The 14,871-nt window shown below is 39.1% G+C and overlaps 1 protein-coding gene across 1 annotated transcript in view; it reads right to left on the bottom strand.

Moving 5' to 3' along the window:
* Positions 1-14,871, bottom strand: part of TACR1 (tachykinin receptor 1) — a 177,026-nt gene that overhangs the window by 57,814 nt on the left and 104,341 nt on the right. Inside the window, exon 2 of the mRNA XM_010829693.1 lies at positions 12,220-12,414. Coding sequence (XP_010827995.1) covers positions 12,220-12,414 — 195 coding nt within the window. The remainder of the gene's footprint in view (positions 1-12,219; positions 12,415-14,871) is intronic.

The following is a 14,871-nucleotide window of genomic DNA, read 5'->3' as shown; positions in this document are numbered from 1 at the left end:
TTCTTTCTCATTATTATGTCCATTTTTTTTTTTTTTTTTTGATCGCAGCTCTATGTTCATCTCTCTTTCCTCCAATAATCAAACTCATATCAACCAACTCAGATTGGAAAGTCATCCACATCTACTGCATTGCCCCTTCTGGAAAGTCTGAATTTTAACCTGGGCCTCCTGATAGCAAGTGAACCACTGCTCTATTGGTGAGACTACTATTATTAGAGCAGGGAAATGTTCCCAACTAGGAGTGAGAAGGGCTCCTTAGATCAGCCAAGGAAGGCCCCTGACCACCACCAAGGAGGAAAGAACCGAGATTATTCGTTTAAAGTGCTTAGCATAATGCCTGGCTCATATAAGAACTCGACAAAAACTTAATGTCATTCAAATTAATATGATTTTCATTTCTCTTAGTTTCCCTTTACCTTCACTTTATTATTTTCCTCTCTATGAAGACTCTTTTTCTAGGCAAAATGTCCAAAGACATCTTGGTTTGCTTTTCTATGTTCTGCTCCAATTGGTTTGCTTTCCCACGTTCTGCTCCAATATGTTCCAATTACACCATCTATGCCACCTCCCAAATCATGGAGGTAGCACAGAGATGCAACCAGCGCCCTAGTCGGGATGTATTCAGGGGAACTGAGGGTCCTCTTTGAGCATCAAAAAAGCAAATAGTCACTCTATATGCTTTTCAAACCATAAATATTCTTTGGCTTCAGTCTGATACTCATACTGTGTGCAAAATGTTTAGCACCATGACTTGTCTCCTATAGCTTCTTAGTGAGAGTTCTTTTTTTGTAGTTCTTACACTACCTACCATATTTTTAATCTATTTAGTAACAAATCCTGAAGATTCTCAGGATTATTATGGGGAAAAGAAGGCAAAATTCGTGGGCGTATGATTCAATGTTTATGTTCACTTTACATGAACATTGAATCATACGCCCACGAACTCTCTAACAAATGCATTAAAGCATCAAAATCCTGTCTTTGCTTGAGGCCTTACCAAACAAGATAAAATACTTACAAATCATATACCCATCAAGGGGTTAATATCAAAAATATATAAGGAGCACTCAGTGTAAAAAATGTGATTTAAAAATGGCCAGAGGACCTAAATAGACATTTTTTTCAAGGAAGACATACAGCTGGCCAACAGCCATACGAAACGATGCTCAGCATCAATAATCATCAGGGAAATGCAAGTCAAAACCACAGTGAGATAACACCTAATGCCCATTAGAGTAACTGGCATCAAAAAGGCAGGAAATAGCAAGTGTTGGAGAGGATGTGGAGAAAAACTCCTGTGCACCATTGGTGGGGATGCATATTGGTGCAGCCACTGTGGAAAACAGTATGGAGCTTCCTCAAACGAAATACAAGTAGCAATCCACTTCTGGGTATATATCCAAAGAGTATGAAATTTTTACATTTCCTAAGCAGTTGTGTCACCTCAGGCAGGTTATTACAATACAAAGTGCGGAGCAGGTCGTGAGAAGTTGGTGTCCTTCTCTATTTATCAATCTACTTATTAAAGTAGTGTTGATTTACGATATTATACTAGCTTCAGGGGTAGAGCATAATGATTCAGTAGCTTTAGAATATTTTATACTCCATTATAAATTATTACCATAGATAATGGCCATAGTCCCTGCTCTATACAATAGATCCTTGTTGCTTATCTATTATATAGTAGTTTGTACATATAGTAATTCATATCTGTTAGCCCCATACGTCTAATTTATCCTTTCCCCCTTCCCTCTCCCCTTTGGTAACCATTAGTTTGTTTTCTATATTTGTGACGGAAGTTGGTTTTGAAGTAGTTAAGCCGATCTGTCCGCAGATCACAGCACTAGAGAAAGTAATTACTCCTCAACCTATTACTCACGTTTCAGGATTGAGACAAAGATAATCCTTACTGAATTTAGAAATCAAAATGGGATTATTTCTTTCTAATAGCATAAATATTTATAGGAGCATAAGGCATATTTCAAATGGCTAAAACACTGAATGTCTTTTTGTATGAGATGAGGAAGAAAAATGCAGTAGTCGGTAACTCTATCTTGAGAAAACAGCTAAATTCCCCAAAGGCACACAGAGCACATGCATAAAAACACACTCATATACACATACACTATCATCTTTTCCTCTGAGCACTCATCATTGATATACTCAGAAATGGCTATTCGCTTGGACTTTCAAAAATTACTCATCCGTTGGGCCAGTTATGACTACACTTTACAATATTTCTAACTCAGAACTTTAGAAATTATTGAATTACCCACCGTACAATAGCATTTTTACCTGGCTCAGGAAGATGATGAGCTGTCTAGAGTCATCTCTTGGTTTAGGGAGGAAAACTTTTAACTCTAGAGGACAGAAGACCAGACCTTCAATTTTGGCTCTTCTATTCACTAACCTGGAGAAGGCACTGGCGACCCACTCCAGTGCTCTTGCCTGGAAAATCCGGTGGACGGAGGAGCCTGGTAGGCTGCAGTCCATGGGGTCACTAAGAGTCAGACATGACTGAGCGACTTCACTTTCACTTTTCACTTTCATGGATTGGAGAAGGAAATGGCAATCCACTCCAGTGTTCTTGCCTGGAGAATCCCAGGGACGGGGGAGCTTGGTGGGCTGCTGTCTATGGGGTCGCACAGAGTCGGACACGACTGACACAACTTAGCAGCAGCAGCAGCATTCACTAACCTGTGAGTTTGAATAAGTGTTTCATTGTTTCATACTTCTAGACAAAAATAATAGGAGTATTCGTTACCTCTTAGGATTGTTGTAAGGATATATGGAAGTTACCAATGTCACCAACCAGACCACCTTACTTGCCTCCTTGAAACCTGTATACAGGTCAAGAAGCAACAGTTAGAACCAGACATGGAACAAGGGACTGGTTCCAAATTGGGAAAGGAGTACATCAAGGCTGTATATTGTTACCCTGCTTATTTAACTTATATGCACAGTACATCATTCGAAATGCCAGGCTGGATGAAGCAGAAGCTGAAAGTAAGATTGCTGGGAGAAATAGCAATAACCTTAGATATGCAGATGACACCACCTTAACAGCAGAAAGTGAAGAGGGACTAAAGAACCTCTTGATGAAGGTGAAAGAGAAGAATGAAAAAGCTAGCTTAAAATTCAACATTCAAAAAATGAAGACATCTGGTCCCATCACTTCATGGTAGATAGATGGGGAAACAATGGAAACAGTGAGAGACTTTATTTTGGGGGGCTCCAAAATCACCACAGATGGTGACTGCAGCCATGAAATTAAAAGATACTTGCTCCTTAGAAGAAAAGCTATGACAAACCTAGACAGCATATTAAAAAGCAGAGATATTATTTTGCTGATAAAAATCCATGTAGTCAAAGCTATGGTTTTTCCAGTAGTCATGTTTGGATGTGAGAATTGGACCATAAAGAAGGATGAGCACCGAAGAATTGATGCTTCTGAACCTTGGTGTTGGACAAGACTTTTGAGAGTCCCTTGGACTGCAAGGAAATCCAACCAGTCCATCCTAAAGGAAATCAGTCCTGAATATTCATTGGAAGGACTGATGCTGAAGCTGAAGCTCCAATACTTTGGGCACCTGATGTGAAGAGCCGACTCATTGGAAAAGACCCTGATGCTTCGAAAGACTGAGGACAGGAGGAGAAGGGGATGACAGAGGATGAGATGGCTGGATGACATCATTGATTCAATCGACATGAGTTTGAGCAAACTCCAGCAGACAGGGAAGGACAGGGAGGACTGGGGTGCTACAGTCCATGGAGTCACAAAGAGTTGGACATGACTGAGGGACTGAACAACAACAAAAGTCTAAAATCCGATGATTTTTAAATTTTCTTCATAGAATATCTATTTCTTAATTTTCTGAGTTTTGTCTTTGTTATAAAGAAGAAGTGTTATTCACTTTAATTTTCTCAAAGATTATTGCTGAGATAAGCTATTTTTCTTTAATAAATATTATTTTTGTCATTTATTGAGGCAAATATATAATACTTCCCTTTGACCAATTAATTCAATAAAATAAAATAACAATTTCCTGATAACTTACTAACCTTATTTGCTGGAAAAGTCATGCTCAGAAAATAAAACATTGCTATTTTAACACAATTTTGAATATTTGGTGTGAATCTTATATCTATAGTTTGTAATGAAATTAAGCTGACTGTTTATTTTTGGATCTTACATTTTACATTTAGATCATAGAAATTAACAAGTTGTCCATATGGTTCTGAACTCATTAAGAGCTTACGAGGTATTTAAAAGAAACTGCACAGATTTTGATTCTATTGCCTTTTATCAATGTAACTTTTTAGCAGTATTTTCATTCCTCTTTTCTCAAGCTGCAGCAGTGTGATTATTTACAGGTTTGCAGAAAATAGTGCATTTTATCTTACACTCTAATATGCATTTAGGCCTGGTTTTGCTTTCTCTTTCCCAGTAAGTTCAGCAGCCTCTGAAACTTATTGTGACAGCACCAAAGAATCCCAGACTAGGTGGTCCCATCTTTCTCAGGGGCGCTTTCACCTCCTGATCAGGGATTGCCACATGGATTGCCCCTGACTGTCCGTGGTGGCTGCTGCATCCTCTTTGTCTCTATCTGTGCACTGTCTACCAATAGTGAAATTTGTGGCAGTTTTATGACAGCCTTTCTAGTTTCTACATTAATGTAGGCTTCTTTTTCTCCTCCTTCTGTAGCTTTTTTTTTCTGGGAGTCAGAGTTAAAGGCTTGTTTTCATGCAACTCTTTCCCCCTAAAATGTCAATGCACTATTCATTATTGAATTAACTGCTTTCCATCAACATTGGTGACAACACCAGGAATGCTGTGCTGTATGGCTGTATAAATGTAGTGGGTGTCAGGGAGGAGATTAATTATAGCAGCTAGAATAAACAATCCTGGAAGCACAAATATGCTGACACCCTTTTGGCTGAGAACTTGAGTAGCTTGGCAAAGAAGCTATTTTTTTTTTTTTTCACATTATTTCACAAGAATGTGGAAAATCAGGGAGTAACACCACAGGTACTTTTTCCAGTATTCTTTCTTTCCTTTTTATTCTCTATCAATTAGTTGATTTTTAATTTTCAATATTGTTAATGAAAGTAAAGAATACGTATAAAAATAAAAATGTCAGGTAAGATGATGAGTCATGACATACAAAAGACCAAATGCTATAAGTGAAGACAGTCTTCTGTTATCATTGGTTCTAACAGAGAATTATATTAGGGTTAATATATCCACATTCATATACATTTCCACAAAATCTTCAGGGAATTAGAGTCATTGAGTGATGCTGTTTTCTGACATAGCTTCCCTTTCCAGAACTATTGATGATATATGGAATCCAGAATAGCCACATCTTACTTCATGCTAAAGCTTTACCACAAAGTTATGTGTTAAGAAATTTAATTAACAGAAAATGACATATAACCAATATTATAAATGATTCAGGGAAGCTGAGATTCCCCGGGCTATCTAAATCTCATTCTGTGGGGGTATATTTCTCATTTGTCATCCTTATTTCTTGGCTATGTTGCTGACCCTCTGATGAAGAGTCCTCATTCATCTTCCTTGTCCTCAGGAGTATTGCCTGTAACCCTACAGGACCACGGCAACTCGACAGTCTGTATAGCATCCTCAAGAGTGTGCTTGGGTCCAAATAACTTTGAAAATTACTGAATCTGCATTTTGCAAAGCCAAATATCTCATCTTTATACTTTCTTTTCTTTTTAATATGCTTTTTTTCTCCACCAAGAAGAATCACTTTTGGTTACCCATGCAATTCTTCTTCCTCACCAATCACTCCATCATTATAGAAGTTCCTACATAGTATCACAGTTTCACTAGAGGGGCCACAGCTACCAACTTGCTAAAATTATGGCAGGAATCAATTGTAAACTATGACAATATTGCATTAATAATAAGCCCAAGTCTTCACTTTCATGAATGTTAGAATGTTTGAACAGCAGTCTGTAGTTGCAGATTGTAGACATAAACAGTGATGGCAGAGGACATTAAACCTGTCCCTGCAGGTATCTAAGGATATAGCTAGAAGCAGCATACTTATGAAGTTTGATGTTTTATCTTACTAGTCAGCTACGAGAAGCCACTGGAGTAATCAATTTTCATAGCAGTTTAGCTAACAAAACTATTATTTACAAATGCACACACACATATATTCACATCAAATTGTAGAAACATGTTTAATGACACATGAAAATAATAGGAAATTTTTTATGATATGGTAAATGAATTAAGCAGAATATAAGATAAATATAAAAATTATGAAAAAATTCAACCCCACTCCTAATAAGAAACATGCATTTTTAACTTTCAGTTCAGTTCAGTCACTCAGTCATGTCCGACTCTTTGCAACCCCATGAACTGCAGCATGCCAGGCCTCCCTGTCCTTCACCAAGTCAGTGATTCCATCCAACCATCTCATCCTCCTCTGTCATCCCCTTCTCCTCCTGCCTTCAATCTTTCCCAGCATCAAGGTCTTTTCAAATGAGTCAGTTCTTCGCATCAGGTGGCCAAAGTATTGGAGCTTCAGCTTCAGCATCAGTCCTTCCAGTAAATATTCAGGATTGATTTCCTTTAAGATTGACTTTTTTGGTCTCCCTGCTGTCCAAGGGGCTCTAAAGAGTCTTCTCCAACACCACAGTTCAAAAGCATCAATTCTTTGGTGCTCAGCCATCTTTATGGTCCAACTCTCACATTGATATATGACTACTGGAAAAACCACAGCTTTGACAATATGGACCTCTGTCAGCAAAAAAAAAAATCTCTGGTTTTTAATGCACTGTCTAGGTTTGCCATAGCTTTTCTTCCAAGAAGCAAGCATCTTTTAATTTCATGGCTGTAGGCACTGCCTGCAGTGATTTTGGAGCCCAAGAAAATAAAGTGTATCACTGTTTCCATTGTTTCCCCATCTTTTGCCAGGAAGTGAGGAGACTGGATGCCATGATCTTTGTTTTGTGAATGTTGAGTTTTAAGCCAGCTTTTTCACTCTCCTCTTTTACCTTCATCGAGAGGATTTTTAGTTCCAGGAAATAACAACCCACTCCAGTATTCTTGCCTGGAAAATCCCATGGACAGGGGAACCTGGTAGGCTACAGTCCATGGGGTCACAAAGAGTCAGACACGACTGAGCGACTTCACTTCCACTTTCATTTTTCTCTTTCTGCCATTAAAGAGGTGTCATCTGCATGTCTGAGGTTATTGATATTTTCCCAGCAATCTTGATTCCAGCTTGTGCTCCATCCAGCCCAGAATGTCACATGATGTATTTTGTATATAAGGTAAATAAGCAGGGTGACAATATGCAGCCTTGACATACCCCTTTCCCAATTTGGAACCAGTTCCTGTCATGTTGTAACTATTGCTTCTTGACCTGCATACAGGTTTCTCAGGAAGCAGGTGAGGTAGTCTGAGATTCCCATCTCTTGAAGAATTTTCCACGGTTTGTTGTGATCCACACAGTCAAAGGCTTTAGCATAGTCAATGAAGCAGAAGTAGTTTTTCTGGAACTCTCTTGCTTTTCCTATGATCCTATGGATATTGGCCATTTAGAAGCTCTTTATGAACTCTTATGGAAAGATGTCTAAGATGTATTAAGTTAAATAAAAAGGTACAGAACAATACACATAATAATCTTAATTTGTGTTACAAAAATGGCAACAATCTTTATTTGTGTTGACCGGTATGTACACAAGACACTTCAAAAGAAACTAAGAGCAATAATTCCCTGGATGGAAATTCATCAAAATGTTTGAGCCTTTATAAATAATGGGAATACGGGTGATTAAAGAAATTGTTAGAATTTTCACCATACTCTGTAATTTACTCGTAAAGTTTTAAATGATTTCCAAAGACGATTAACCAAGTTTATGTGCAACATTTTGTAATCCAGATGTATGTACTTATGAATAATAGCAGCAGGGGATGAGTACTATGGAGAGCCTATGGGCTTGTTCTCTTATTAACATTGTCACATCCCTCCGAGCTCAATAATTTGTCTTAAAACCCTTAGACCAATTGGAAAAATTCCAAGTCTCTGCAACATAGGAGTCAGCAAGGCAAAATGCAAGTAAACATGAGAATGAGGTAGGCCCATTGACACTTTGGCTTATCCAGAGATGAGTACCTATGATTATCACTCCCAGGAAAAGCCCCACACCTTAGAAGAAATTTCTTATAGAGGACATTTTGGGATTATCCCCATCGAAGCAGTTTCTTGAGAGTTTGTAAAAGCAACCGCCTTTGAATAGCATTCAATTTTAAGTTAAATAAAAATGAAGCATACTTCCATAGGACTTCCTTTGTGTTCCAATGGCTGAGACTCCTATGATTCCAGTGCAGGGGGCCCAGGTTCAATCCCTGGTCAGGGAACTAGATCTCACATGCTGCAACTAAGAGTTTGCATGCTGCAACTAAAGATCCCGCATGCTGCAACTAAAGATCCTGCATGCTGCAACTAAAGATTTATGCTGCCAAATGAATAAATATTTTTAAAAATGAAACATACCTCCAGAAAAAGTGCATAAACCAAACTTCCTGGTATTATGAGTAATTTTAAAGCAAACACTCATGCTACTACCTATCACTGAACTGAAGAAATATGCCATTTCCTCAGAAGCACTTCCATGTGTCCCTTCTTGATCACATTCCTTTCCTTCCCTTGAGAGATAATCATAGTCTTCATTTTCATGGTGACTACTTCTTTGCTTGACGTTGTAGTATTACTACCTATTTATGGAATTAATAGTTTCTTCTTTTCTAAATACCACAAAATGTTTTCCAATGTGGTTTTATCAATGTATGCTTGTGCTGCTCCTGCTGCTAAGTCGCTTCAGTCATATCCGACTCTGTGCAGCCCATCAGGCTCCTCCATCCCTGGAATTCAACAGGCAAGAATACTGGAGTGGGTTGCCATTTCCTTCTCCAATGCATTCATGCACACTCAGTCGCCTCAGTCATGTCCAACTCCGTGCAACCCTATGGACAGCAGCCTACCAGACTCCTCCGTCCACAGGATTCTCTAGGCAAGAATACTGGAGTGGGTTGCCATACGCTTCTAGCAGTCTACAATAGGTTCTTCACCAAAAGTTCTAAATGCTTAGCTTAGTCAGACTTCTGAACATTTGTGAGTCTAATGAGTAGGCAGGAAGGTTTCATTATGGTTTTAATTTGCATTTCACTGGTGACAATTGAAGTTTTGTGCCTCCTTATAAATTAATTGGTCATTTAGATATCTCTTTTTGTGAGGCACATGTTCAACACTTTTGCCTATTCTTTTATTGGGTTATTTTTCTTTAAAAGTGTTTAATGTAATCCATGTATTAATAAGAGTCTAAATGATAAATGATCAGGGTTAGAGGTTAACCATGCAGCCAGAAGGCAAATGTAGCAAACTAAGATTTTCACAAAATCTTTTAGTATAATTATCTGGCAGAAGTTATTCATCAGACAAATGGGCCTAAACATTTGCCCACCACACTGTCTGCTGCCAGTCTGCCCACCATCTGCCAATGACATGTACTCAGATCAATGAGTGATGCTAACTGCAGTAGATAACATTCACTAGACTCTTCGCAATGTGCGTGGCACTAGCTAAGCACGTATCTTAATTAGTTCTGTCAACACCTCTATATGGACTATACTATTAGTCTTAGAAGCTTGAATAACTTGATCATTATGACTCAGTTTGAGAGTTATGTAGCTGGGAGTTGATCCCTCATTTAACTGGAGCCTATGCTATTACCCTAATTATTACTTTGTCTCAAAGCAAAGTTTCCTTCAGGTTTCAGATTTGGAATTATCATGTATTGTGGAAATTGCAATCATTAGTTTTAATAGAAGAGAAAAGAATATAACTATGTGCTTAGTTTAGAACTGGTAAAATTTAAGTTGCCTAAAATATATCATAATGCATTATGGCAGATACTGACAAAAACAAAATAGGCTGGCATAAAGCTTACACTTATGTTTGTAAGACAATATGTGCATGGCAAATATGGACTCTTTCAACTTGTTACTGCATCTGTAAACATTTTTATACATCTTGAATAGATAAAATCAGATTCTCTTAATCTAGCCTCATATTTTAGGTTAAAATTATAAAACAAACAATAGCAGCAAACCTAACCATAAGTCCAATAGCAGTTACCCTAAATTCTTGAAAGGTAACTTGAAAAGACAGCCTAAAACGTTGAGTCTCAGAGGGACTTCCTATTCATTCAGTTCAGTTCAGTTCAGTCACTCAGTCGTGTCCAACTCTTTGTGACCCCATGAATCGCAGCATTAGTAAGCATAAAACAGCAAAGTGTTTAAAGGTGAAACACTAAACACTACCGTTTCTTGGATGAGGTCATAGACGTCTATGAGAAAAGAAACCTTTATTTCTAAGTTAAAATTCGAATTTGTTAGAAGACAGAAGAACTGTGCTTATTTGAAACAAAAAGCTGAAGAAAGGTGTGATCAGACTTTGAAAAGATCACAAGAGCTAAGAACTGAACTCCAGTTCATGAAGTTGATGGCAATTTCTGAAGCAGTTTATATAAAGAGCTTTATTTCAGAGGGCCACCCCACCTTTGAGGGAACCTTCTGGCTTGAACATGTTCATGGGTCCTGAACAGCTTGTAAAGCTATGCTCTTTCTCCTGCTGTGACTCTGCTCAGGCTTGTAGTTTCACTTGAAAGAAAAATGTTCACTACCTCCTAGGCTGAGTGTTAATCCTCCCACCGCTTGATCAGTTAAATCCCACTGTCTGTGTCTGGAAGGCAAAGTCTGAGCCTTACATATTGCTTTCTGGTAAGCCACATTGCAGTGTTCCATGGAACAGGTGCAGCAGTGTGACTCTGTGCAACAGGCTTTTGGACCCTCAATATAGGGGGCCAACAGGTACAGTGTTTCATTTTACCACTTAAGAAGTTCAAAGGTCTATAATGATTATACTATCTAATGAATTTGTTTCAATAAAAATATTTTTCATATGGCACTGAATAGCTTACAAAGTGAGAATATATTCTCTTGTTTGCTGTTCAAAATGATTGTTTACTGGAAGGAGTGCCTTATTATGCTCCATTTAACAACCAGGGAAGACTGTGATCTTGCCCAGGGTCACATAGCTAGTTAACTGGCAATCTTGTAATTAAATCCAGATCTTCTGGATCCTAACCAGTGGTCTTTTACAATTCCCTTAACAAACCCAAGGTTGGAAAATTATAGAGGTCTTTCAAAAGGAATCACATTATCAATGTGCTTTGAGTTCAGAAAACTGGTGTAATATATATGTCATATTGCTGCTCACTTGGAACAAAACAAAGAAAAGACCATTTTAATGTTGCCTCTAAGATAAGAACTCTCAGAAAAATATGCCAGAATAGCTTCAGAAAACCCTAAATGTGGCCAGTCAAGTCCCTGGAAGAGAAGTAGGTCTGCCTGTTGGGGACCTGTAACTCGTATGGTCTCAATGTGCTAGCCTTGCCTTCCATGCATTTCACATGCATGGGTATTTTTTCCAGCTGAAAAATCCTGGAAGGTAGGTGTTTTGGTTTAGTTTTCCCCAGATACAGATCTTGAGATAAATATTCAAGTGCAAATGACTTATTTGGAAGGAGAAACGACAGTAGGGAATGGATATCAAAGGCTGTGTCACTGAGCCAGCTATCACCAGGGTGACTGGAGCTTAATTGTAAGAGGAAACCCTGAACACAGTAAACACACACCCCACAGAGACATCCCACCTGAAGGGTGAGGGAGCTGGCGTGTTCATATGCCAACTCCCGTCAGTCATTTTTTGAGAACTGCTGGGAGTAAGGGTTGGTGTTAATTCCCTCACTCTCTGGCATGCTGTGCAAGAAGGCAAAGTGGCATTCTATAGGTGAAGAAGAGACTTCAAGGCAAAGGAATGCAGACATTGGCAGGGCAAAGTAACTGGTTTTTTACCATTCATTTGGTTCATTGGCAGGAAGAATATGGAAGTGCACCCAAATGACCCAGGTCTTATACTATAAAACTTTTCATTCAAAGTCCAGAATAGTATTGGGGACATAATAGTTCCCTCATAACTATGGACATACCAACCTGAAATCAGAGTGGTTGTGAGAAATACTTACAGATACAAATTAAATCCTGATCAACAAAAGAACATGGAAAGAAAGAAGGAACAAGAGAAGGCAAAGAAGGCGCTGGGAGTCATCTCTACTCACACTTTCTCATAAATCTTGTTGGGATGCTCTGGCCATTCGATCATGCACACCACTCTGTTGGGCATGGTCTCTGTGGTTGAATAGTAGCCCTGGGGGAAGGCCAGGAGGAGAGCCAGGATCCAGATGACACAGATGACCACCTTGGTGGCTGTGGCCGACAACCTGGGTTGGAGGGGGTGGATGATGGCCATGTACCTGGAATGGAGAAGAAAGGACAAAATTCCAGTTTGGTCACCAAAATCTGCATTAGGGATATGCATTGTTCCTGCCCAGTGAAAAATTCCTTAGAAACCCTTTGAGTCCTGGTGATTTTTATGACTATTCTAACCTTAAGCTATGTGATTTTTATGACATGAATGCAAAAACCTGTAAGAAAAATCAGCCAGGTGTTTTAATATTTTAGAACCCATCTGGCACTTTCCAAGGAGAGACATTCTCACCCTTGTAACTCTTATGCTAGGCGCACGATGCCCCAGTATAGGTTGGTGGCTTACAGCAAAATCAGAAAAATAAGAACAATTTGTGAATTTATTCAACACAAAGTCTATATCTTTTTTAGATTAAGGAATAATCGTGATAGAAATAGTAGTTTTTAAAGTCCCCGTATGACAGTTTAAAAGGCTAGCAATCCTGTACAGGTCCATACAATTTGAAGGCAAGTGAATGTGTATGAATGAGAAAGCAGTGACCTAAAGCCAACAAAAAGCAATGGTTCCTGGAGAAAACTTCACCAATTCAGTGTGGTTAAAATAAAAAGTATGCTTCATGAAAAGAAAGAGACTCCACCTTCTGAGACAGACACACTTTTGCATATTAAAGGCCAGGGTGGATGAAACCTTTTGCAGGAAGAGTGAAGGAAAATGAAGGATGACTTCAGGCCTGGAGCCATTTCTCCATCTCTTGCTTGGTATTGAACAACAAATGGTGTCATCTGAATGAGTGCCCACATCCAGATTTGTGTGTTGCTTTTCAAATTCAGCAGAGAGTTTAGAAATAACAAATATTCCAATCAGCATTTCATATCAGTTATAATCATATCAATTCTGCCTATTGCATTTAAAAAGTCAAATACCTTTTAAAGAATAGGTTTAGCCCAGTCCCATAAGACTACTACCCTGAGCTACTGAGGTGCACGGTGGGCAGGAACCAAGCAGCCTGGGGTGGAACATAGCCCATGCCCCTTCTGGGGTGCTGCTCCCTTCCCCCAGGTTGTAAGGACTCCTGACTGGAAGTCAGGAAGCTTGTTCTTGAGAGGGTGCTGGACTCAAAGTGGCCACTGTCAAGTACTCCTACCTCACTGGCCTAGATACAGAGTCCTGGCAGGGGGAAAAGGAGCCATGCCTCACATCCTTTCCCATCCCTTTGTTACTATTTTGCACTCTTAATACCTGCCAATAACTACTGTCTACACTGAAAAACAATTTCCTTTCTTGCAAAGTTCATAGATCCATCCCTTTGAATTATGTCTTATACTGCCTTTGGGATTTAGGTATCCAAGAAAATCTCAGAATCATGCATTTAATTCTCTGACATGCAGGTGTTTCTGACTTCCATGGGACTGAAAAGTCAATGGAGACAGAAATGAGCAGACAAATAGAATAGCTGCCAGCTGTCTCCATGTAATTCTCTTTTACAGTGTTCAGAATCTAGCATCTCTAGGCTGATCCAATTCCTCCTTCCCCCCAAATCCCAACCTCTGATAACCATAAATCTGATCATTTTTTTCCATGAGTTTGTTTTTGTTTGTTTTTGAAGTATAATTGGCCTACAACACTATGTTCATTCTTGGTATACAACACTGTGATTGGATATTTGTGTGCAGTTTAAAATGATAACCTTAAGAAATCTAGTTACAACGTGTCACATACAAATATATTACATAATTATTGACTCCCCACACCGTATATTTCATACCCCTGTCTCTACTCTTGTTTAAATATTATAGTCATTGTGCCCCTCCTTTGCCAAACACAGTGTCAGCATGACCCTGAAAACTTTATCACCTATTTGGGAAATAAAATTATGCCTTAACAAAAAGACACTAAAGGGAAGTAGACTTGAAGTCAGGAGAGGGTTGAATCAGAAAGAGACTTGCAAAAGATATTGTGGTGGAGGTGAGTAATAATCTATAAATCTCTTGGTTGAGTTGGCGGCTATAAAGTTTGTCAATCAGCTGCCAACTACAGAGCATCAAAAGGGCAAAAACAACTCTCAACATGCAGTGAATCAAACATTGTCTGGCTACTTCCAAGGGAGGTTCAGTGTACTGCAGACCTGATGACCTTCCATACTTGCGGTGGTATTCTAAAAAGAATCTTGAGAAGTCTTGAATTCTCTCCTGGTTCTGCCTCTTTTTTTGCTGCCTGACAGCAATAAAGTATTGGTTTCCTCTTAGGTCATGGAATGGTTGTGGCAACCCTAGAATCAGAGCCAACAGAGGTGGATTTGTACAACTACTATTGTCTTGGTGGCTGCACGGGTGCAGGAGGGCCTAGAGGAGCTATCCCACAATGAAGGTGAGGAAGGGCAGCGGTGAGGAGATACCCCTCATCCAAGGTAAGAGAAACCCAAGTAAGACAGTAGGTGTTGCAAGAGGGCATCAGAGGGCAAACACACTGAAACCATACTCATGGAAAACTAGTCAATCTAATC

The sequence above is a fragment of the Bison bison genome, unplaced genomic scaffold (assembly GCF_000754665.1).
Source record: "Bison bison bison isolate TAMUID 2011002044 unplaced genomic scaffold, Bison_UMD1.0 scf7180017864508, whole genome shotgun sequence".
NCBI classification, from domain to species: Eukaryota; Metazoa; Chordata; class Mammalia; order Artiodactyla; family Bovidae; genus Bison; species Bison bison.
The sequence above is the reverse complement of the archived record's forward strand: the minus strand, read 5'-3'. Positions and strand labels throughout refer to the sequence as shown.